The sequence below is a fragment of the Oncorhynchus nerka genome, linkage group LG13 (assembly GCF_034236695.1).
Source record: "Oncorhynchus nerka isolate Pitt River linkage group LG13, Oner_Uvic_2.0, whole genome shotgun sequence".
NCBI classification, from domain to species: domain Eukaryota; kingdom Metazoa; phylum Chordata; class Actinopteri; order Salmoniformes; family Salmonidae; genus Oncorhynchus; species Oncorhynchus nerka.
Window position 1 is genome coordinate 66,446,426 of NC_088408.1, and position 24,618 is coordinate 66,471,043.

General features: G+C 45.1%; 2 protein-coding genes across 4 annotated transcripts; both read right to left on the reverse strand.

Annotated features, from left to right (window-relative positions):
- Positions 1-1,099: 1,099 nt before the first annotated feature.
- Positions 1,100-19,824, reverse strand: LOC115139930 (paxillin-like). Of its 3 annotated transcripts, XM_029677813.2 has the most exons (13): positions 19,605-19,804; positions 8,747-8,946; positions 8,572-8,657; positions 8,301-8,440; positions 7,935-8,127; positions 7,574-7,688; positions 6,168-7,373; positions 4,875-5,147; positions 3,925-4,080; positions 3,622-3,795; positions 3,429-3,510; positions 3,195-3,343; positions 1,100-3,097 (listed from the first exon to the last, which is right to left on the reverse strand). In XM_029677813.2, the coding sequence occupies exons 1-13, from the start codon at positions 19,615-19,617 to the stop codon at positions 2,831-2,833; spliced, it is 3,054 nt and encodes a 1,017-aa protein (XP_029533673.2). In that variant the 5' UTR covers positions 19,618-19,804; the 3' UTR covers positions 1,100-2,830. The 3 variants fall into 3 exon arrangements, with proteins under 3 accessions (XP_029533673.2, XP_029533675.1, XP_029533674.2); XM_029677815.2 differs by lacking the exons at positions 4,875-5,147; positions 6,168-7,373 and having other exon boundaries at positions 19,605-19,788; XM_029677814.2 differs by lacking the exons at positions 1,100-3,097; positions 3,195-3,343; positions 3,429-3,510; positions 3,622-3,795; positions 3,925-4,080 and adding an exon at positions 4,088-4,722 and having other exon boundaries at positions 19,605-19,824.
- A 392-nt stretch (positions 19,825-20,216) lies between these two features.
- Positions 20,217-24,613, reverse strand: LOC115139931 (cytosolic thiouridylase subunit 1 homolog (S. pombe)). Its single transcript, XM_029677818.2, is given in 4 exon segments — positions 20,217-23,154; positions 23,157-23,285; positions 23,638-24,138; positions 24,572-24,613. Coding segments are annotated over 3 exon segments (1,029 nt in total). The 5' UTR covers positions 24,134-24,138; positions 24,572-24,613; the 3' UTR covers positions 20,217-22,750.
- Positions 24,614-24,618: the final 5 nt, after the last annotated feature.

A 24,618-nucleotide genomic window follows, 5' to 3' on the forward strand; every position in this document is an offset into this window, starting at 1 on the left:
CCTTTTTCACAGAAAACGCAGATATAACATTTTCCTGAATCATAAGATTTTTTCAGAGTAAATACAATTGTACTAACATTAATTTTTTGTATTATTTTATTGATATTTTTTGTATGTTTGAGTATTTTCTTGTTAATACCTGTCTTTTGTTTTGTTAGACATGTTTGATGTAGCAATGTAAGGTGATTTTTGTATTATGAATAATACAATAAAAAAATATATATATATTTTTTAAGAGTCTGGTTCCATCTCCACTCTAAGGCAAATTGGCCTGTTATAAGGAGTGAAACTCCTGTTGAATATTTGTGCGATTAGAATTTGGCTAATCACATGACTGCAAGGTGAGTCTTCAAATGTAGTTTATTTTCTCAGACTACACTGGATATTTGCAATAGTATCCCCCCCTCAAAGTCTGTTGTGGCAATGGACGCAAATAGTTCAAGTGTGACATTTCAAAGCGTCCACACACTTTCCATCCGAAACTGTTTGTGATATAACGAAGTTAGTTTGTTTTCGGAAATGTTTTTTGGGAGGGCTGATTGTGCACACGACATTTTTCCCCTCGAGGCAAGCTGAAAGCCTGCGCCCTTCGTCGGTGATTGGTCAACAGTAAGGATCCTTCAATTGTGTTTTTTTTACTTGAGAAATACTGCACCAAACATTAATGTAAAATTGCGCGACTATTGTCCCCTTGGCAAAAACGTCAAAGTTAGACCGATTTGAGTTCTTAGATACATTTAGACTATTGAGGCATTCAGACTGCTGGCTACAGAATCTCAAGGTGGACAAATGGTACGATTGCAGATTATTTTTCTAGTTTTTCCCCAAACGAAGGTCTATTAAACGAGCAAACTCGTTCAGTTCGCTTAGCAGAGTTCAGCTAAGCGCCAGCCGAACCGACGCATGCCGACGCCTTTAAATAGGCATGCCATTAAAGAAAGTGGTTTTAGAGTGTTACATTATTGGTTTACTTTATTACACCATTATAAAAAGACGCATCATGTAATAATCACATTATGCATTCACTACATGATCAGCATTTATTACTATAGCAGTTGCTACAGGGTCTTGAAAGGTAAACATGATCACAAAGACACACTTTGGTACCAAAAACAGATTTTATTTCAGTATAGCCTATATGAAATGAGTTGGATCAGTATTCAGTACTGTGACATTCAAAAATGAGAGAAATAAACATTTGCTTTGATTAAATTATAGCCTTCTACAATAATTGTGTAGACAAATGGCTAAATGATTTTCTAAATAAAAACAGAAATGCTCGGGGTGTAAATCCCTGAACAAGAGACAGGTCCAATAAAATGGATGTAATGCAACCATTACATGATAAAACTACAAGCCCACAAACCCAGCTGGTGTACAGTAGATGCAACTCAGATGCTTCTCTAAATAAGCCATTTCCTCCATAGCTTTAGAGAGTTACACGCAGACCAATATCAACATATTATCCAGTAGACTCACTGACAGAGCTCTGAAGAGAGAGTCCAGGAATCACAGTCTATAAAACAGTAGGCTACCTTGCTGGTCTCCCCAGTGTAAAATACATTGCATTGATATATTGGCACAAAAATAGGCATATTCCTTGAAAGTGTATCTTGGATAGAATCAAGGGGTTGTTGAGTTCACCATACAATGTTTATAGTTGCATATAGTATTGTTTGCATTTAAGCTGTGTGTACTTACATCAGGGCTTCACCTTGTGCACTATTTATATAATTAAAAAGTGGAATACAATGCACAGTAACTTTAAGGATAAACGTTTAAAAGTATCTCTGCTATGAAATGTCTTAGGGGATTTCTCTTAACGAGTGGTGATTAAAAATATTAACCGACCAGCACTTTGTATACAATGTACACAATATTCTCACAGTAAAATGTAACTGTCTCCTATATACAGAATACATTCTAATGTTGATCATGGCATGCTCTTTTATACTGCATGAGCCCTTTCTGAACAGAAGACAACTCCTAAACCAGTCCAGCTAAGGTTTAAGCTCTAAAAAGGACTGGGTAGGCATTGGCGGTGACAAAGTTACAATATTACCCATCTGTTGTATTATGAGACTCCTATTTTTCCAAACATTAAAAGGGAGTCAAATATTATTTGTTGTAAATTAATCTCACATACATTTTATAGAAACGTTCAAATACATCAAATCAAAAGTGTAACTTGTCAGCATTAGTATGTTTGTCAAAAAGGCAACAAATGCTTGTTTGGGGGTTTTAATGATTGTGCGTCACAAGGCTGAAGGGGTCTGATGACACAACTGTCTGCGTCACAAGTACTAAAATAATGACTGACCCACAGCCTATTTCCAGTCAATGCTACAATGACAATTTTAACCATCTGTTCTCAGTTACTCAGACAGGAAAAAGATAAAGAAATATCACCAAGGCCTTTGCTTGAGCAGTTGAAAAAACAAATACAAATGATTAAAAACACAACAGGTCAACTGCTCCCTCTAACATGACACCTTTCAAATGGTTTCAGAAGACACACTCAACCAGTGAGCAGCAACCTCAAACACTAGTCCATGTACGTATATTCCTTGCAAAAGCAAAACTATTTGGGCTTGAAATCATACGATAGTCTGAGCATCAGAGAGAGCAGACAGGCCTAGACCTGATATGGATGTCCATAACACTTCAGGGGCTGATAGAAGAATGCTGGAACTCCGCACATACACACCATCAGAGTACAGAAAATGCACTCAAACAAACTCAATCTGATTCGCACACACACTACCTGAGCTACACAGACACTTCCCCCATACACACACACACAAATCTCCAGGCATAGACAATCTACTCCTTAACTGAAGAGTTTCACAAAGCAGCCCTGGCAGTAGGGCTTGTCATTCTGCTCCTTGAAGGTGCCCTTGTTGAGCTGCTTGAGGCAGAAGGCACAGACAAAGTGCTCAGGGTGGAACTTCTTGGCCATGGCTGTGATGCAGCGGCCCGTGATGGGCTTCTGGCAGCCAGAGCAGAGGGACCCTCGGCGCTCGTGGTAGTGAACCTCACAGTAGGGCTGCCCATCATGCTCAAAGAAACTCCCGTTCACAAATGGGGTGAAGCACTCCTGCATACACAAACAGGGAGTAATGAGTAAGTACACGAGTCAGGACTAATAACAACATGAATGCCCTTATGTAAAGGGAATCAGGCAGAATACAGACCCTGCAGACAAAGCACTCTGGATGCCAAAGGGAGTTCAGTGCAGAGATGTAGTTCTCCAGGATGGCTCGGGCACAGCCGCCACATTTAGGCGCAAACATGTCAAAGTAGTCCTTCCTACAGTACGCCTTCCCATCCTTCTCATGGAAGCCTTCAGGAGACACAGATCATGAGTTCTGCACCTCACTATAAAACTGATCATTTACAAGTGAGCTCCAAGAATGGGTCAAACTCACCCTCTGGGCCAAAGAATGATCCACACTGAGCACAGAAGAAGTGCTCAGGATGCCATGTCCTGTCCAACGCAGTCACAACTTTCTGTAAACATGAACATTGGAACAATAACTCACTGCTAGCTGCTATTGCTACACTATCTGTCCACTGCCTTAGTTGTAATAGTTATGTTTGTCGTATATGGTGTTAACTTACATCCAGAATAGGTCCGTTGCAGTAGTGGCAGCGTGGGGAGAACAGGTTGTGGTAGTCCTTCTCGCAGTAGGGCGCTCCGTCACGCTCAAAGAAGTTTCTGGAACCTATCTCCTCCTGACAGTGGGTACACACAAAGTGCTCTGGGTGCCACGTGCGCCCCATGGCAGTCACCACCTGGACACACAAATCGACAGTTTATGTAAATTAACCATGCCAACAAAGCTCAGCAATTAAATGTAATGCGTGACCATGATCTTAGAAAGGCCACCAAAGCCTAAACTCAGGCCCACCCAAGCCCCTTACCTGTCCCACGATTGGTTTACAGCAGGCCCCACACACTCCCTTGGCAACGGTCTGCACACCCAGTTTATGGAGGTCAGACTGCAGGCTGCCGAGCATGTTGTCCAGCTTGTTGACCTGCGTTGGGGGGCCTCCAGGGCCACCTTTCCCCTGGGTCATCTGTCAAAAGATGGAGGGTGAGAGGATAGGACGGACACCAGAGCACAGTGCATTATCTCATAAAAATACATCTGTACAAATAATTAAACAGTGGGTTTAATGAAGGAAACTGAAGCCAGTGAGAAAGAGAGGCGTTCTGTTAGAGAAATAGAAAAGGTAGAGAGAGCCATGCCTGCATTGGAGGTAAGATTGGGTCGTATTCGGTTTGACAGCCAACGGACACCAGGACTTTGGGGGGAGGTGGTGGTGGTGCAGGCTGCACTGGTGGAGAGGGTGCTGGCTTGGGGGCAGGGGCCTGCCATACTGGGACAGGTGGGGATGGAGGTTGTACAAGCAGAGGTGGGGGAGGTAGAGGAGCAGGGGTCTGCTTCATAGGTGGGGGAGGGATGGGTTCCTGGGGTGGAGGAGGGGGCAGGGGGAGGCGTAGGAGGGGCAGGGGTCTGCTTCATAGGTGGGGGAGGGAAGGGTTCCTGGGGTGGAGGAGGGGGCAGGGGGAGGCGTAGGAGGTAGAGGAGCAGGGGTCCGCTGCATAGGTGGGGGTCTACTGGGTTTTTCTATAATAGGAGTGTGACGAGGCGCTGGGGGAGACTGGGGTGGGTAAATGACCCTCTGAGGTAGAGGGGACTCTGGGGGAATAATGATCTGAGGAGAAGAAGAGACAGGGACAACCAGAGAGAAAGACAAAATGAAAGGTAAAGAACTGAAAGTGAAGTCAAATTTGAGTAAAAATTTATGAGAAATGTGCAATAGTATCTGGGATGGTGGGAGCCTGTTGTGATCGTATCCAGGCCAACCTTGTCCACCTCGTTCGCTGCCCCGTCGCCACGGAAGCGCTGTGGCTTGGACATGACGATGATACCCTCAGTGAGCCAATCGTCCGGCTGCTTACGCCGGCGGTCAGCCAATCGACCAATCCCCAGCTTCCCCTGCAGCTCCTCTATGAGGCGGTCCTGGGAGCTGCTCTTGTTGACAATTATGGGGCCCACCCGCCCCCTCCGGGGGTGACCCTCTCGGTACATGGGGTGTACGTTGGAGGTCTCCTTGGTGCGCCTAATCACTGATTTAAGCTAGAAGGAGAACGAGCATCAGGAATCCACTGTGATCCAGTTACAATACCGCAGGCCAGGTGAGTGGTTCAGTTCAGAGGAAGCAGTCCATTCAGATCAAGCACCATTCCAGTTCACTCAAAGCCAAAAGCAGCCGCCTCCTCAAGCGTGTGTAGCAGCAGTGGTTAGAGTCGTCCAAAGGAATGTGTCAGTCACACTCATGTGGTCTCACATGCGCAGACCCCATCCAACTGCCCACAGTCCCCATATGCTCCCTGACCATTTAGCAGAACATAGTTGTGCAAGATGGGGGCGTCATGCCACACTGGTGCAACAAGTGAGGTAGTCATAGGATGTGGTCACAAATTAAATTGTGTGGTTTAAAAGAATAACATGCCAACAAAGAACACAGCCAGGCAGTGAATAATTAGCCACTATGCAGTAGCAGCAAACATCCTGGTGTGCAGATTGTAATGACATTATCTCAACAACAACAAAAAGAACAGATGTTTTGGTATCAAAACAACCAGCTTCCTGAGATGGCAGAAATCTGTTATGCTACTGTATGAATAACATTTAACGCTGACCAGGGTTGGGGAGTAGCTAGTTACATGTAATCGGATTACAAAATAAACCCGAATCAGTTACGTTATCAGCAAAACTATTGTAATTAGATTACAGATACTTTTAAAAACTAGATAACGTTTCAATTTAAAAAGGATGTTTGCAAAAAAACGGACACCTTTCTGTTTTCAAGTCGGGATTGAAAAAAGGTGCTAGTTTAAGTTTGTTCCACGTGAGCAAGCCTGGAGACGACTATGATGACACACCAAATGCTTTTGGATGGATCCTTTGTCTTCTAATGCCTCTTAAGGGCAAAGTAATCCAAAAGTATCAGATTACGTTACTGATTACAATTTTGGATAGGTAAGTAGTAACTAATAGATTACATTTAGAAAGTAACCTACCCAACCCTGACTGTTGTTTCTGTGTGTGTTTGTGCAGATCCAAAACAGTGTGGCGGCGAGGGCAGTCCCATACATGTCCAGATGCTGAGACCCTGTCCACAGTGGCCTGCTGCAGCAGAGGCAGGTCCAGGGAAGCATCAGGAGTCCCAGGGCAGGAGGAGCCATCCAGGGACTCATCCATCCAGCTAGCCTCAGTCGTCGGGGTCATGCTCCCATCTGTATAAGGTCTCTCTGTATTAGGAGTCATACCACCATCCGGTCCATCTTGGAGACACATGTTCAGCTCCACATCGGCCCAGTCCATGAGCTCCCTATACCCATCAACATGTCCACTTATTACTGACCCATCCCGGGTAAATGTCCCTTCATGGGTACTTGCCTCGTCCCCGGTTCTTGCCCCGTCCCGGGTACTTTCGGCGGTGTCCGGCTGCACCTCCCTTCGGTCTAAGGGCATGATGCACTTCTCATGCACCACCTCCTGCTTCAGCCGAGGTGCCTCCATAGGGACTCTATCGTTCTCAATCTTGGCCAAACGCATGGCCAGCAGCTTATCCAGGGCTTCATCCAGAGAGGGTTCGGCTACAGGGACCGGCTGCAGAACTCTCCTTGAGATCATGGGGCTCGTGAGAGCTGGGGGAGGGGGAGCCTTGGGATATGTGACCAGAGATGGTGAAGGGGCTTTCGAAGCAGTGAGAGGAGTAGGGGACTTGGAGTAAGAGAAAGGAACAGGACTAAGGCTCTTAGTAGTAGTTGGAGTCGATAAACTTAGATCCATGTCAGTTAGGGGTCTGGGGCTTTTGGTAACAGAGGGAGGAGTTATGCCACGTTCTAGAGACGGACTAGGGGATTTTAAGGGGTTCTGGTCCAGCGTGCTGCTGGCTGAGGTGAGTGATGGTCTAGCAGCATTGGGAGGACTGGTGTCTGTGCTAGGTGAAGGTTTGGAGTGGTTGAGGACTACCAAGGACTTCTGATGAGAGGACAGCATGGTGGCAGAGACGTCGATGAAGGCTTCTGGTTCACTCTCTGCAAAGAACAGAGGGCTCTGGAAGGTTACAGTTGCTGGGGGAGGGCTTGATAATGAGGGATGTGGAGAGGACACTGCCCCGCCACCTTCCTCCTCTATGTGCAACTCCCAGTCAGGCAGTGATAAGAGAGGGGAGTCACAGGCAGGTTGAGAGGAAAGGAGGGGGGAGGGGGCAGCTGCAACAGGGGAGGTGGGGGTACGTGGATGAGGATGGACCTCCAGAGTGCTGCTGGGGGAGATTTCTGCTTGATCCAGCTGGGGATCAAAAGGTTCATAGACCCCAAGGAGCCAAGAACAGGACAGGACAGGCAGGAGAGGAAAAGGACACCACAAGAGCAGGAAGATAAAGAGAAATAATCAGATCAGAAAATATAGAATTTAAGGAATCTAATAAAGGATTGCTTTCATAAAAGGACAAGTGTAAGTCCTATCAACACACACAGACTGCTGTGCACCTTGAAGTCGGACAGGGAGGCCATGAGCTCGTCAAGCTCGCGTGTAGCACAGGATGCTGAGATTCTGGCCTGCTGCTGAGAGGGAGAGTCCAGCTCACTGTGAAGAACAGAGGGGCTGGGGGTGCAGAAGACACAAACAAAGCACATGATCACAAACACAATCCAACCTAGACCCCCTGAAACAAGTTATTATTCCTACAATCATTGCATGTGATCAGATAGAGCACCACAATCCAGGCTACAGTAGATTATTACCATCATCCCATTGCTAGTTAGCACATGTCCTATAAATCAAAGTTATGACAAACTCATCCTTGTCCATCTGTGACTCTTGAGTAGCAGTAACTGCTAATATCCTGACCTGGGATTGGGTACAGAACCCTCCAGCTCATCTAGCAGACTCTCCACTGTGGGCCGGCCATCCTCCACCACCCTGGTCCCATTCTGTTTGGGCTTCTCCTGAACGGGAGGGCTCACCATGATGTCAGGGGGCCCCCCGTTCTGCTGCACATAGTTGGTAATGCTGCAGGATGGCAGAGGTGGGGCGGTTTCCTCTGTGGGTAAAGAGGACAGCGGGACATCATTCATCATCACAGTAACATGTAGTAAACACATACTGCAAGAACTAAACCACCTATTGCACAGTTGATGGCAGAGGTAAGTACCACTTTGGTAATATAAACACCTAGCGAATATTTATGTAGGATGTGGTTCGCTGTCTGTCTACCTGTGGTGGGGAAAGAGGGAGAGTTCTGCTGGACAGCATTGAGCTCCAGGAGCAGCCGGTCTAGCTCTGACAGGTTACTGCCTAGCGCGGAGCTCATGGCTCCCGCAGATGGGTCAGCAGACTTCTGTTTGTTGGGGAAACTGACAGAGGCAGAGAGACAACGGGTGTCAATTGTGTGTAAAGTGTGAAACAAACAGAGTGACAGACGGTCTAGTAGTCTCCCAGTGGAGGTCCCTTCCTAGGGATCTGTTCCTATGGTCCTCCTGCCTACCTGTACACGTGGTCCTCTTCAATGTGGGACCGGGGCGGGCTGCTACTGTCCCTGGACCATGAGCTCTTCGGAGCTGAACCCAAGGACTGCGGAGAAGAGAACAGTCAATCAGTTCAGTCTTGAAAAGCCATTTACTGAATGATATGCGCGAGTGTGAGTCTGATGTGCGACTGACCTGTTGGGAGGAGTGGAGGGAGTCAATCACAGAGCCATTCAGAGCCTCAGCGGAGGGAGGGGGAGGCACCGGGGGAGGGACTGACACATCCTGGTAGGAGTTTCCCCCAGTGGGGAAAGAGTAAGGGGTTTCCTCAGACAGGAACACAGGACGCTTGGAAATGTGGGATGTCGTGGATTCCAGGTCCGCCAGCAAAGCGTCTGAGTTGGTAAGAAATGCTTCCATGGTTAGACAGTTTAGAGCTCTGACACTCAAATATTTGACAGAAATACAAACCCTAATGCTGCCACAGTATCGTGACATCACGAGGGAAGGGCAGACGTGTTCGAGTGACGACACAACTATTCCTTCCCCGCTTTCTGGAACAATCATTCACAGGAGATCAAGATGCAACACAACTTTTCCTATGCTTAGTATGAATGTGAATAGTTTGCAGATTTAGTTATGTTGCCTCCGTTAGAATGTGAAAAATGTAAAGCACGTAGCGTTTAGGGCTGGGAATTGCCAGAGACCTTACAATACGATATGTATTGCAATTCGATACTGTGATTTTATTGCGATTTGATGTTTCAAACATATTGCATACTGAGTGTACAAAACATTAAGGACACCAGCTCTTTCCACAACACACTGACCAGGTGAAAGCTATGATCCCTAATTGATGTCACTTATTAAATCTACTTCAAATCAGCGTAGATGAAGGGGTGGAGACAAGTTAAATAATAATTTGTGTATGTTGTGTATGTATGTGTGCCATTCAGAAGGTGAATAGAAAAGACAAAAATATTTAAGTGCCTTTGAACTGGGTATGGTAGTAGGTGCCAGGTGCACTGGTTTTTGTCAAGAACTGCAACGCTGCTGGGGTTTTCACGCTCAACAGTTTCCCATCTGTATCAAGAATAGTCTACCACCCAAAGGACATCCAGCCAACTTGATAACTGTGGGAAGCATTGGAGTCAACATGGACCAGCATCCCTGTAGAACACTTTTGACACCTTGTAGTCCACACCCCGACGAATTGAGGCTGTTCTCAGGGCAAAAGGGGGTGCAACTCAATATTAGGAAGTTGTTTAATGTTTTGTACACTGCTCAGTGTATGTCTGCTGCAGAAGGACAAGACATTTACATGTCATCCAGAGTGAATTACAGTTAGTGCATTCTAAGATGGCTACCACATATCACAGGCATAGCCATCATTAGAGTCAGAGCTAGAAGTCACGGTGCGGAGGAGGATTATTTAAGATACGGTTAGAAGAGGTAGGGGGTTCAGATGTTTTCAGAAGATGGGCAGGGACTCTGCTGTCCTAAAGCTGGTTCCTCCATTGGGGTGCCAGGACAGAGAAGAGCTTGGACTGGGCTGAGCTGCCCTCCCGTAGGGGTATGAGGGCCAAGAGACCTGAGGTGTCAGAACGGAGTGCTCGGGTCGGGGTGTAGGGTCTGAGCATAGCCTGAAGGTAGAGAGGGGCAGTTCCTCTTGCTGTTCCGTAGGTTAGCGCCATGGTCTTGTAGTGGATGTGAGCTTCAACTGGAAGCCAGTGGAGTGTGCGTCGGAGCAGGGTGACATGGGAAAACTTGAAGGTTGAAAACCAGGCGGGCTGCAGCGTTCTGGATAAGTTGCAGGGGTTTTGACAAGAGGGCCATGATAAAATGAGTTTCAGTCGTGGAAGTAAAAGTACTGAAAACAAATTTGCTTCCTATTTAAAAGATGAAGAACAAGCTATGCACCAAAAATGCTGGAGTTTTGGTGCAGGTACAGCGCAAAAATTACATTGTGATATGTAACTGTACCAAGACAGTCTGGAGTGGCGGGTGTCTAAACTGACAATTCCTAAGTGTATGAGTCAGTCCCTCATTCCAACCGGTCACTCAGCCTCCTCATTCCAAAAAAAGGCCTGCTCTCCAGTGCCCCTCCACAGTAGTCCTGTCCTGTCCTGCCCCAGGAGCTAAGATTAGGTCATCAGCATAGCGCCAGACACACAAATCCCCAGTGTCATTTCTAAACCCACTATTCTCTCCCCCCGTCCCATCAAATCTTTCTATTGGGCCCTAAAAAATATATAGCTCCTGGCAGTAAGTACCTGGCTGTCAGTAAGTACCTGGCTGTCAGTAAGTACCTGGCTGTCAGTAAGTACCTGGCTGTCAGTAAGTACCTGGCTGTCAGTAAGTACCTGGCTATGTGTCTTGGATTGTCCGTTGTTCCATTTGTCTTCAACAGAAATAGTTTCTCTCTTTTCCAAGAAGATTTGTGTGAGCATGAGACAGACAGCATATCTGCTCCAGGGTTATCAAGTGTACAGCACAGCATTAGTGTCCCTTAGAACACCAGAACAAAATAGACCCTGACATCACCCACTATCCATCCATCCTCAGTCAGTTAAGAATAGCCTGTTAAAATGCTGCACATACTGGGATGATGGCACAGGGAATCCTCAGTCTATTTTAAGTAAACAAGCGTAAAAACCTAGAGAACATTAAATTGGTTCAACTAAATGATCTGATAAATAGAGAGTCTAAGATCCCAACTTTACAACAACAACTTCATGAGGTGAACCACAGTCAAATTCAAGTGGGCATCATACATACTGCACCTAAGACCACAGTCAAAAAGTCCATCTTAGGTCACACACACACAAAATCTTCTTTAAGTCAAACAAAGCAAAAACACACATGCAAGAAACTAAGATGGCATTAACAGTTCGAGAGTTATAGTTCAGAGCAAATGTTAATCTTCACTGGGCAAAATGCCCCCTTACTATTACTTCTGATAGTCTTGGGTACTGGGTCGTCAGGTGGCGTATGCGAGTGCTTAACTGTCTATACAAAACAGAGGGACTGAGAGGACTACGACTAGCTAATGACCCATCTGCTAAGGGTGTGGTGGCGGGGGCAAATCAGAAACAGGCACTGGATATTATTACAATTCCTTACTCAAAGCCTCTCCCTCCAACTCACCCCGGGGCTTCCTTTTTCTCTCAGAAAAAAAAAAAAAAAAAGGAACTAGGTGTCTGTCTACTTCTGTTAACCGACTGAACTTTTTAGCCCGTAAAAAATAAAATAATCTCTATAGAACCTTGACTTTATTAGAACCTATTCTCGACCACAACTTCCTTCCACAGTACTTCCCCCACTGTTCATTTAGAACAGAGACCCCAACCAGTAGCAAGATGTTAAACCACATGGGAGCAAAACCTATTTAAAGCTGTACCCTCAGGAAGTATGTCAGTGCAAACGTGCTGAACTATAACTACCAGCTGGAAATGAGCTGCACCTGGTGCAGACATGCTGACAAAGGTCTTAAAGTGTCCTTCATCACTATTACAATGAAGCCTAATGAAAATCACTATCCTCTCTCTAAATTGTCATTATTCTGTGAATATCTTACATGGTGTGGTTTCCCCTTTAATAATAAATAATCACGAAAGTCATTACTGAAACACTATATCACACATAGCAAGCTTGGTATGATATACTAGTACACAGAATAATGTCGACCTTACCCATGGCAGTGCAGGCAAGCCTTACCAACCCCCCACTTTGAGAGGAATGAACACACCGCCAAGTACCTCAGTATGCCAGACCGGGATCTCTAGTCTATTCTCTGCTTAGTATGACTAGATTACTAGATGTAAACCCCCCCCCCCCCCCCCCGCGCTGCTACTACATCTGACCCTGGCCAACCCCCGAGGTAATGATCAGTTGGAGATTCCAGTGAAAATCTAAGTGTTTCAATCATGCCTTTAATGGATATTTGGGTAATGTATGGACTACTCAAGGGTGTACCTAGTAGAAGCTGGTACCCCACCTTCATTGTAAAAGGGATAGTTAATTAAACTAAGAGCAATGAGTGGAGGATATTTAGTCATAGCTAAAGGCCTGCTGCAATACATTCCTGTATAGTTCTTCAGGCCTGGGCTACATTGACATACAGGTTTACTGAAGGGTGCTGAAGGAAATGCCACTGGAATAAATTCATTCATTTGTGTTTATTGTCCCTCCTGTGGAGGGCAGCGTTGTGTCTGAAATGTTGATGACAAAGGGGCTGTGGCTTGAGTTGGTTTGGGGGGGGGTCATTTAGCTTCTTAATACAGCTAAGTACTGTAAGCCAAGTAACACATTAAATCTTTGAGATGGGTAAAGTCCACTCTTTTCAGAGCAAATCCTGACGACTTCTGAGAAAAATGCAATTATAATACTGCTCACTTCTATGGGAGACGCATTCATTCTGCCATTTGGGGATTCTAAGCAGGCCATTAGCAAAAGAGTTCAAGTCACCTGACTTTGTTTATTGCATCTTCAATGACTTAAATAGATTAGCAATACATTCCTGTCGTGATTCTTTCAACAAAAGGGTCTCACATAAAGTCATGATGTTCAAACATAAGCCAACAGTCTAGTGTTGTGTGCTTACTGTATGGGCATTCTTTGGGTGGTGGGTGTACGTGTATATTCTTGCCGCAGTCTGTAGCCCCCCCCTCCTCCTGCCCGTACCAAAACCCTGCAGTCTTTATCTGATGGGCGGGAAGGGGCATTCCACACATTCCACTGTCTGCCTCAGAGAGAAATCAGCCAGGGAAACAGAGGAGGGTGGCAGAGGAGATGGGGAGGCATGTGATGGAGGGCAAGAACAAAAGAAGGATGATTTGTACTATAAAAACCGTAATATGTAACTTACATGAAAGTAGCAAATATGAAAAGAAAACAAAATACACTGAACAAAAATATAAAACTCAGTGTTAGTCCCATGTTTCATAAGCTGAAAAATAAAAGATTCCAGAAATGTACCATATGCACAAAAAGCTTATTTCTCTCAAATGTTCTGCATACATTCGTTTACATCCCTGTTAGTGAGCATTTTTATTTCACCAAGACAATCCATACACCTGCCAGGTTTGGCATAACAAGCGGATTAAACAGCATGATCATTACAAAGGTGCACCTTGTGCTGGGGACAATAAAAAGCCACTCTAAACTATGCAGTTGTCACACAACACAATGCCACATGTTTTGAGAGAGTTGGCATGCCGACTGCAGGAAGGTCCACCAGAGCTGTTGCCAGAGAATTGAATCTTAATTTCTCTACTATAAAGCTGTCGTCTTAGAGAATTTGGCAGTACGTCCAACCAGCCTAGCAACTGCAGACCACGTGTAACCACGCCATGCCAGGACCTCCACATCCGGCTGATGAAACTGTGGGTTTGCACAACCGAAAGAGTTTCTGCACAAAATGTCAAAAACCGTTTACGGGAAGCTCATCTGCGTGCTCGTTGACCTCAGGGTCTTGACCTGACTGCAGTTTGGCGTCGTAACCGACTTTAGTGGTCAAACGCTCCCCTTCGATGGCCACTGGAGAAGTGTGCTCTTCACAGAGGAATCTCGTTTTCTATTGTACCAGTCAGATGGCAGACAGCGTGTATGGCTTCGTGTGGGCGAGCGGTTTGCTGATGTCAACGTTGTGAACAGAGTACCCCTTTGTGAAGGTGGGGTTATGGTATGAGCAGACATAAGCCACCAAACAACGAACACAATTGCATTTTGTGGATGGCAATTTGAACGGACAGAGATTCTGTGACAAGATCCTGAGGCCCATTATTGTGCCATTCATCTGCCTCCATCACCTCATGTTTCAGCATGATAAAGCACAGCCATGTCGCAAGGATCTGTACACAATTCCTGGGAGCTGGAAATGTCCCAGTTTTTCCCTGTATACTCACTGCATGTCACCCATTGAGCATGTTTGAGATGCTCTGGATCAACGTGTATGACAGCATGTTCCAGTTCCCACCAATATCCAGTAACGTCGCACAGACATTGAAGAGTGGGATAACATTCCACAATCAACTCTATGCAAAGGAGATGTGTCGCGCTGCATGAGGCAAATGGTGGCCACACCAGATACTGACTGGTTCTGTGACCAATAGAAGCATATCTGGATTCCCAGTCATGTGAAATCCATAGATTAGGGCCTAATGAATTTGTTTCAATTGACTGATTTCCTTATATGAATTGTAACTCAGTAAAATCTTTGAAATTGTTGCAGTTATATCTTTGTTCAGTGTATAATGTTTTGTAATACAGGATATGATTGACCAGACAGAAACCATCATTCAATCAGTTGTACAACCACACGGTTCCAGATAAGTGAGGAAAAAATACACGTCAGTTTAAAAACAATGAAAGTACTATGCTATAATTAGATAATAACAATAGGGCCAGATCAACAAAGTCCAATATACTTGAGTCCAGGATAAGAGTCCAGGATAAGAGAGATGTCAATGTTTTTATTACCCATGGCAGGCCCAGGGAGCCATGCTTCCCAGGCAGCAGGCAGCCCAGGCTGGCCAGTTCAACTTTCCTACTGACACATTGGATACAGTGATGGGCCACCAGGGTTCACAGCTCACATGTTAATAGCTGGGGGGCAGAGAGCAGAGCTGGCCAGAGCCACATGTAGGAAGAAACACTATCCCATCGGGCCTACCCAACATGATATTTATACCAATCAGGAGAGACTGGGGCCAGAAAGGGGTGAAGGGAGAGATACCAGAGGAGAATAGGGGGGGGGGGGGGGGGGTTACACCACAGAGAGAGTAGGGGGAACAGTGAGCTTAAAGACATACTGAAGGGAGCAGGGACAGAGTGGTGTGGTGTTTCAGAGAAAGACAGAAGGATCTTGAAGCAAGATCGGGTCAGTGGCTTCAAAAGAAACATCACTAAAAATACCCGCCCAAGCAGCCCCATATCCGAAAGATGACACTCCCTGAAGAGATCGCTGGACTAAAATAAAAGCGCTTCCCCACAAGTCAGTAAATCAGACGACAGGGAAGTCTAAAGACCATTCTGACACAGACAGTCACACTTAGACATGGAGGACAAACTCACACCAATACATCGAGCAGCTACTGTGAATTCAGAGTATGTGTCCGTTGGGGGCGGAGGTGTGAAAACATCAAGAATTGACTGTTTGGTTTCACTTCTCTCAATGTTCAGCACTGAATCACACCAACCAACCTCCAAAAACAGCCAGCCAACTTCCATGTACTGTGACCCTGTGGAGACCTCCACAGAGCAGAGTGCCACAGCCACACTGAGCTCTTTGAACAACATGCCCTGGGGTGTCCCAGCCTGAGTAATGTGGGAAGAATCCAGCGCAAACTGATTCCTGCTCCATTATTCGGACCCATCAGGAATATAAATCAGCACTGTTCTAAGAGCCAAGAAAGAAACACGGCCAGAGTGAGAAGGGGGAAGAGAGTGACAGAGGGAAACAGTTGAGGAAATAAAGGCGAGAGAGGGGGGACAATGACTGACTTTTATTGGTCAAAAACACATCCTTAACAGCGGTGGCAGAGCCTGTATCTCTTGCTGCGTTTCCTGAACCCTGAATGCTGATTCTGCTCATTGTTTTCTTCTCCGTTTCCTCGGGATGTGAGGCAGGGTCTGTTGCCTAAGCGATGAGGTCAGCCATGCAGCTCCCCTCCCCAGACTCAGAACAGGATGGGTGTGGACAGAGCACTGAGAGCACAAGGACTGGACTCATTTACAGAGAGGACCATCCCATTAGTACAGAAAGCAGGCCCACTCAAACACACTGTAGTGATATGCATACAGTCAGTAACACTACAGGTCCCTAGGGGTGATGACTAGCCTGGTAACAGTTCCTCACTGCTGACACACTGAAATACATTAACTCATTAAGGAACAACTGCCAAAGTTGTAAGGATGGCTACGTGTCTAACTTAAAGTGTGGCTGGCAAACACTGTAAACATTTAGGATCACCCCATTTAACATGCGCCAAGTCCTCTCTTGAACCAGGGGATATTTTCATTTTTCTATAAGGTAATCAACTAATGCAGTCCACATCTCCTCAAAGAGGAGCACTGTTCAACAGATTGCAACATTGCCTCTCCTATAGTGTTGTCCTCTTGACCAGCTGCCAACCTATACACCACCCACACACTGCGCTCTATCCTGATGACCAGTCATAACATAACCGAAGGGTCAGTCAGCCAATCTGTGTGCTCCCCCAGCACTGAGTCTACATTTCACAGGCTCCTGAGGAATTCACAGAGGAGAGTGGGGACTTCACACATCAAACACACCAGTAAGATAGTGCCAATCAGTGTCAGATGGCCTGTGTGGATAAAGAGTCATCAGGAGGAAGGATCAGCTGCACTGCAGCCACATCAGTAATGGTTCTGGGCCTGGCCACCACCTGATCAGAGCAGCGTGAGATGGGTCTCTGGAACATTCACAGGTCTCGTCTAACCTAGGTTACTCACACGGCACTACAGAACCCCCCTTGAAATGGGGACATATCTAGTACTCTGAGCCAAGTAGAGAGAGGATGGGATGATTGGGTTATGCAGCAGTAGGTCATCCATGCAAAGACCATGGAATAGGGTTTTACTAGAAGGACGTAGTAGGACTGACTGAGGGTACCTGTTTGTAAAGAGCCCTAGAGATTTATTTACAGTGCCAGTGGAACGGAGTGGTGGGAGGAGGTGAGCCGTGACCCAGTGAGTATTTGGCCTTCGACCCTGACAAACAATGATGTTAGACATTCCACAGCAGCCTCTCCCCCTCCCTCAGGCCTGGCTTCCCGACTTAAGTGAGACGACAGGCTCTCCCTCAGTTAACAATCAGCCCTTTCACTGGCCCAGAGCAGCTAATGAGTCCTGGAGGTATTCTCAGATCAGGCCAAGCTCAAAATATGGCTCCTCATCCCTCTACTTAAACAAGCCAAAAACACGTCGCTGAAACTCAACATAGGCTATTTCAAACAGCTACTGGACTATTCTTTTTAATGAAGATTACTTTATTGTCCCATTTCCTTAGAGAGAAAGAAAATGTGTATCACTTGATCGGTTCAATCAACTGAGAGGCTGACGCACACCCTGAGGATTTGAAAGCACAGGAGAGAGAGTCATGCTTTGGTTGCTGGGCTGCCTCTAGCCTCTTGGCTACGTGCCAACACCCTTCTGTGCATGAAGATGAAAGCAATTGCATTTATTCAATAACACACTTTCTAATCTGAGAAGGTTTAGTGAATTGGCAACCTGATGAAATATATATATATATATATATTTCATCAGGTTGCCAATTCACTAAACCTTCTCAGATTAGAAAGTGTGAATGTTGCAATCTGTTGAACAGTGCTCTCTAACACTTCTGATGAAGATGAAAGCAATTGTTTAGTCAATAACACACTTTCTAATTGAGAAGGTTTGTGAATTGGCAACCTGATGAAATATATATATATATATATTTCATCAGGTTGCCAATTCACTAAACCTTCTCAGATTAGAAAGTGTGTTATTGAATAAATGCAATTGCTTTCATCTTCATGCACAGAAGGGTGTTGGCACGTAGCCAAGAGGCTAGAGGCAGCCCAGCAACCAAAGCATGACTCTCTCTCCTGTGCTTTCAAATCCTCAGGGTGTGCGTCAGCCTCTCAGTTGATTGAACCGATCAAGTGATACACATATATATATATATATATACACAGACTTTTTGAGTTCTAAGTGTAGTGCCACAAGTCAAGGGTCAGTGAACTATAACAGTTGACTGGTCAGCTATCTTGTCACAGAAAATAGACTGAAGGGTAAATGGTGGCATTGGGGGGTGACCTATCAGCCAGCATGATCAACCAGACACTTGGTGCCAAAAAATCACTGATGCATGTAACCATGGAATATGATCTGTGTGTATGAACGGTGCAGCTTGATGTATAGCAGGTTCGGCTATTTGAGATAAGCCGGTTCCAAGTGTTTCTTTGTGTAAATATCTCTGGTACATATTTGTGTGAAAAAGTGCTCTATTCTTTTGAAGACCCATATTGCTCCAGGTGGCTACTCTAATGTCTGAGTATGTACTCTAAACATTAGGCTTTGGACAGGGGTCAAAAGGGTCATGAGACCCATAAAATAGGCCTACTGGTACTACTCCCACCACAGAAGGAATACCACTACAGTATAAGAGGTCAGCTAGTCAGGATCCCTGGGACATCATTCCCAAAACCAGGGTCCCCTGATAGCATGGACCATCTAAGTAGGCACCCAACCATTATATAATAACTATTTAGTTTCACCTCTGGTATGCCAGGAAAAGGTAGCAAGTCTGCTAATTTCAGCATTTGGGAGAGCTTCCACCCTGCCTGTTAAGAAGGCACAACCAATACTTACACCTCATTGTCTCTAACAAGTCAGACTTTTCCCCCTTTCCATATTTGACACACAAGAAACGACAATGGGCGTGATGATACATTTTCTTTAAAGGATAGACATACACTATTTATCATGTAATTTCACATGCGTTTCTTATATGGAGCTGGTGTCGCCATTTAGAATATGACTAACACTGGACCTAAAGGCTATAGTGTACCGTGTTACTTTAGGATAACTTCATAGCACCTATATGAACTGTAATGATACGAACGTGGATAACTTCGCGGCCTATGACGGTAAAGCCAATTAACATGGGTGGTGTTGGAACCTCGTTTCTATATAAACCAACGATGTTGATACATCATCGGACAGATTTATGCCAAAGTGTTATCTAAAATAAAGTAAATAATTTACGCAAGAGTTGACCATTGTCATTGTTCCATTCAAAGAAGAAAAACCTGACATGAAAAGTGTATAAACGGGGTTAAATTCGAAGCTATTGAATGTAGTTTAGCCTACAATGTTATGCCTGTTGAGCTCAGATATTAAAACAAATCTCTGGCCGTCGATTATCCCAAGATCTTGAAAGAAATCCCCGCTGCCTTGAAATACATGACTTTTTCTCAACCCATACTTTCCGCTATGCTGAATAGAAAACGGCTGAGATTAGAAAAGGACACGGTATGAAATTTACCTAAATCGTCCATTCCAGCGTTGGCTTCACCAGTGAAAAGTTCCTGTAAAGGTTTAACAACTTTTCGGCGTCCGTGGTTTCCTTTCAAAATCTCAATAGTTTACTCTGCTGAAGTTGGTTGTGAAGTACAGTACAGGACCGATGTGCATGTGTACTTCACCGCGACGGGCATTTATATAGCCTACGCAATAGCCGACATGAAAGTAACCTAATTTAGCAGGCGTAAAAGAACCTGGTCCGGGTAAAGAACTTTCCTTTATCAAAGGGCGGCCTCTAGCGAGTGATAACAAAATAGCCTACTGTATCAGACAGGCTGCCACAAAGAAACATTGTTACATGAAAACATTGTAAGCGCGACTGATGAAACACTGTTACACACGTCAATACATAACGTAAAGCAGCTACTCCTACCTATATTGTTATTATATGCATAGTAGCCTATTAATTGGACATTACAAGGCAGTATGGAGGTAAATTCCACATATTTTCATACTTCTTTTCTTCAGGTAGGGTTTTCCCGCTTCCAATTTGTGAAAAAAAAGTAATCCTAACAAGTACGTGTAAGAAGACTCTTGAAGATTGTGTCAGAGACTAAAATCAGAAGAAGCCATGCACAAGTTGAATAGCTTTAATATACAGTTACCATACAAAATGCACTTGTATTTCAATCATCAGCTGACAGAAGTTTCATAATGCACTGACTCACTGACCACATAGCTGAATGTAAATTGCATTTGGATTCCAGAAATGGCAAGAAAGACATCATTTATCATTCTCACTTCACCATTTAGACCCTGCTCAACCGCTACCCCCTAGAACAGCAGTCTCAAACTCATTCCACAGAGGACAGAGCGTCTGCAGGTTAAGTTTCAATTAAGACCTAGACAACCAGGCGAAGGGAGTTCCTTACTAATTAGTGACCTTAATTCATCAATAAAGCACAAGGGAGGAGCAAAAACCCGCAGACACTCGGCCCACCGTAGAATGAGCTCGACACGTGCTCTAGAACGTGGAGACAGTACAGGTGCATCAAAGCTGGGACCGAGAGACTGAAAAACAGCTTCTATCTCCAGGCCATCAGCCCGTTACCCTGCCCTGAACGTTAGACACTGTCACTAGCCGGCTACCACCCGGTACTCTACCCTGCACGTTAAAGACTGCAGCCCTATGCACATAGTCACTGAACACTGGTCACTTTAATAATGTTTACACAATGCATTCTAGTCATGGCTCATCATATACAACTACTGCTGTACACACCTTTCTATTCATATACTGTCTATACAGATCATGTACAGTTGCAGCCAAATGTACATTGGCATCCTTGGACTTTTCTTAAATGATTCCCTATTTCAGATCTGGACTTTCGCTGGCCACTCCAGAACAGTCCAGCATCTTTTCTTCAACCATTTCTGGGTGCTTTTTGTTGTGTGTTTGGGGTCATTGCCCTGCTGGAAGACCCACAACCTTCAATGCAGAGACAGCTTTTGGATGCTGGGTTGTACATTGGACTCCAAAAGACTTCAAGGCCCCCCAGTACCTGAGGCAGCAAAGCAACCCCACAGAATCATCAGACGTCACTCATCTTTGATTGTAGAGAGTTCTTTTCATTGAATGCTTGATTTGGTTGTCAGTAAAAACAACATTTCCCCCAGGATTTTGCCTTGTTTGGAGAAGTTCCACCAGGCTTTCTCGTCTCCCAGCAGTCGTGTCTTACAATGTTTACCAATGACAAAAGCATTCAAAGAAAACAACACCCTCCCTTCAATCAAAAATTGGGGGGGTTCGAAAAATACTGTGGGTTTGCTTTGCTGCCTAGGAAACTGGGGGCCTTGAATGTGTGCAAGACATCATGTAATCAGCAGATTACCAAGGTGTTTTAGAGTCCAATAATCATCCAGTGTCCACAAAAAATCTTTCTGTTAAAGGTTGTGGGTCTTATAGAAGGACAACGACCCCAAACACACATCAAAAGTACCCAGGAATGGTTCAAGGAGAGTTGCTGGACTGCTCAGGGCCCGGTTCCCAAAAGCATCTTAAGGCTAAGTTCATAGCTAGAACCTTCATAGGAGCATCGTTAAAATCTCTGAGCCGTTTCCCAAAACCATCGTTATTAACGTTGCATTTAAAACACTTGTAATCTAATGCCTGCCTCAGACCACTCGCAGGACCGCTAAGTTTGTCGTTAGACGCTTTTTTTGCCCTCCCATTATACAGAGGATCTCTGCTGAAACTTGAATCACATGGTTTATCCATCTCTCTGTAACCACCGATAACTTCAGAACAACGTTGACTACAAATACAAAGTTGCCAATGTCGTTGCAATTGATACAAACAATCAACGTATACAAAGATGCTTCACATTCCAACCGAGATGACTGCATTCAAATGGAAATTCAGTAGGCTATAGGCCTCTTTCAATTATATGTATCGTCACATGCCTCAACGACGCACTTAGTGAGCGTTCTCTCTGCGTGGTGTTTTGGGAAACTCATGTTACATCTTCAGCCGTTGTCGGAAAGATGCATCGTTAATACACTCGTAAGCCTAAGTTCCATCGCTGTCGGGAAACCGGGCCTGGAGTGGCCTGTGAAAAGAAAAGATCTGAATCACATCCATAACCTATGGCGAGAGCTGAAAACAACAGTTGGTGGAGGGAACCCCTCAAACATTGAAGAATTAGAGGAGTTTGCTGCTGAAGAGTGGGCCAAATTTGCCAGTAGGAAGGTGCAGCAAGCTCATTGATAACTGACCAAAATGCTTATTGTAGCTATCTGGGCCTAGGGCAGTGAAACCAAGTACTAGCTCCAGGGTGCAAATAATTTTGTCCATGCCATGTGTCTTTATTTTCTAAATTACAATTGCAAACTTAAGTTACCAAAAAGAAAATGGGTTCTGCAATGTTGAAATCCAATAGCAAGGTGTGGATATCTGTGTACACGACCAATAACTTTGATTTGAGTGGCTGACAAGGGAAAACGCTGGCCACTCTTTCATTAGAGGCAACGTAACATCCCTACTTCAATTCCAAGCTGAACCTTTAAAACAACTCAACATCTGGTTGTGTCATCTTGGGTCACTCATTTCAAAGTGTCACTTAACAGAAACAATGGTGGTGATACTGAGACGTTCTGCCTATTCACCTCTCAGAAGTCCACAGCCTTGAGCTTCCTCTCCTCTTCCTGGGTCAGAGGCTGCTGTGAGAGGATCTTCTCATGGAGACGGTGGTGCTTTCCGATTCCTAGTCTGGGCAGGCCGCGATTCAGGCCCTCCAGCAGCACACAGGACTTACACAGCGCCTGGCTGGAGATGTAGCCACAGCGGCCGCAGGTCCCCTGAACGGGCATCTTCACGCCCTCCCTCACTGACAGGTTCTCGCCAGAGTGGATGACGTCCATGATGGCGCTGGGCCGCACAGCCTCCAGGTCTTTCAGGAAGGTGCGGGCGTGTCCTCTGTAAGCATTGGGGGAGTAGATGCACTCTGTGGAGAAGTAGTCCAGCTTCTTGAAGTAGGCATAGAGGACAATCTCCTTCTCGTAAGCATATTTGAGGGCTTGCAGCGTGGCACCACCCCTTCGCCCTCGCTCGCTGTGCTTATAGCAGTGCAGCGACGCAGACGGGCGATGTCTCCTCGGAGGACGTTCATCAGAACTGTCTCTGCCACATCGTCAGCGTTGTGACCTGAGAACAGAATCAGACACACACAGGAACAGCATTTTAAAATCAGTCCCACCAGGATTTGACAGAAATTTTTTTGTGATAGTTGCAGGCCAAAATAATTGATTTTGCCGAGGCAATGATTACATTTTGCATGGCAATTTGTGCTAGTTTGATCTAATTTGTCACAAATGCACTGACGAAGTTGACTTGTTGCTTGATCAAACCATTTGTGCTGTAAAAGTATAAAAAATTAAAATTGAGAGCCCCTTTTTCTAGTTGCGCTGATGGAAGAACCGCAAAACTCTGGAGGGACTATTTTAAAAAGTCCACCTTCATCTAAAATAAGAGATAAAATAAGCTTGTTATATATTACCTGTACATATCTTATCAACCTTCAGCATCATGGCTCCCCTGTCCAGCGCCTGCCTTCTGAACACTCCACAGAAAGTGCAATTGTTCTTCAGTCCAACCTGCTTCACTATGGCATCCATGGTCCAACCATAGAGCTCCTCATATGATACAATCTTCAGAGGCAGCTCATACTGCTGCTGGTTCCTCTTCACTGTCTCCAAGGAGTCGTCACGGTAACCTGTGATGCCCTCATCCACTGACAGTAGCAGTAGTTTCAGGCCGTAGTTATAGCGCTCATTTAGGACTTTCATGACATGTGCCAGCACAGTGGAGTCCTTCCCACCCGAGGCACCAATGCCCACAGTTTCTCCATGTTTGAAGAGCTGCGCTGAGACTATTGTCTGATGCACCTCCTCCTCAAAGGCCCAGAAGAAGCATTCCTTGCACAGGGAATGGGCCGTCTTTGGACGTTTCAGCACTGCACGCTTCTCAGCACAACTGCTACAGAGGACTGGCATCTTAACTGTGGATGACAGGAGAGTTTGCTATATGAAGGCAATAGCATAAATGACCCCTTACAAGGTTGAAGTGTTTATCTGTGTTATACGAGTTATAGGATGTCAACAGACTACTAGATAGCTAAGTGTTCTGCAGAATACTGGACAACCTGTGCAAATAACAGTTATCTAGCTAGCAATAATATGCCCGTTTCGGTTAGTTATCTAGCTAGTATCACCTACTTTGATGAGCGGCTTGATAGATACAGTAACGTCAGCTTGAAAGTTAGCTACATATGCTAGCTAGATAGCAGTTACTTAAACGGTTCTAAAAGTATCGAAATGCGTTACCAAACTCCAATTGAAAGTATGTAAAGTCTCACCCAGACTATCTAGCAGTGATCGTAGCTCTGTGTAATATGTCTAAACTTGTTGCTAATAGTATTTTACCGACGCTACCTCATGTTATTATTTCTTTTCCGGTATTTTCATTACAGGAAATGATG

What these genes read in the sequence shown, in the direction of transcription:
- LOC115139930 (XM_029677813.2), bottom strand. An exon ending in GGGTCTCAGCATCTGGACAT is followed by an intron (nt 5,148 to 6,167) that starts GTATGGGACTGC and finishes TTCTCCTTCTAG; the next exon opens with CTTAAATCAGTGATTAGGCG. An exon ending in ATCATTCTTTGGCCCAGAGG is followed by an intron (nt 3,344 to 3,428) that starts GTGAGTTTGACC and finishes TGTCTCCTGAAG; the next exon opens with GCTTCCATGAGAAGGATGGG.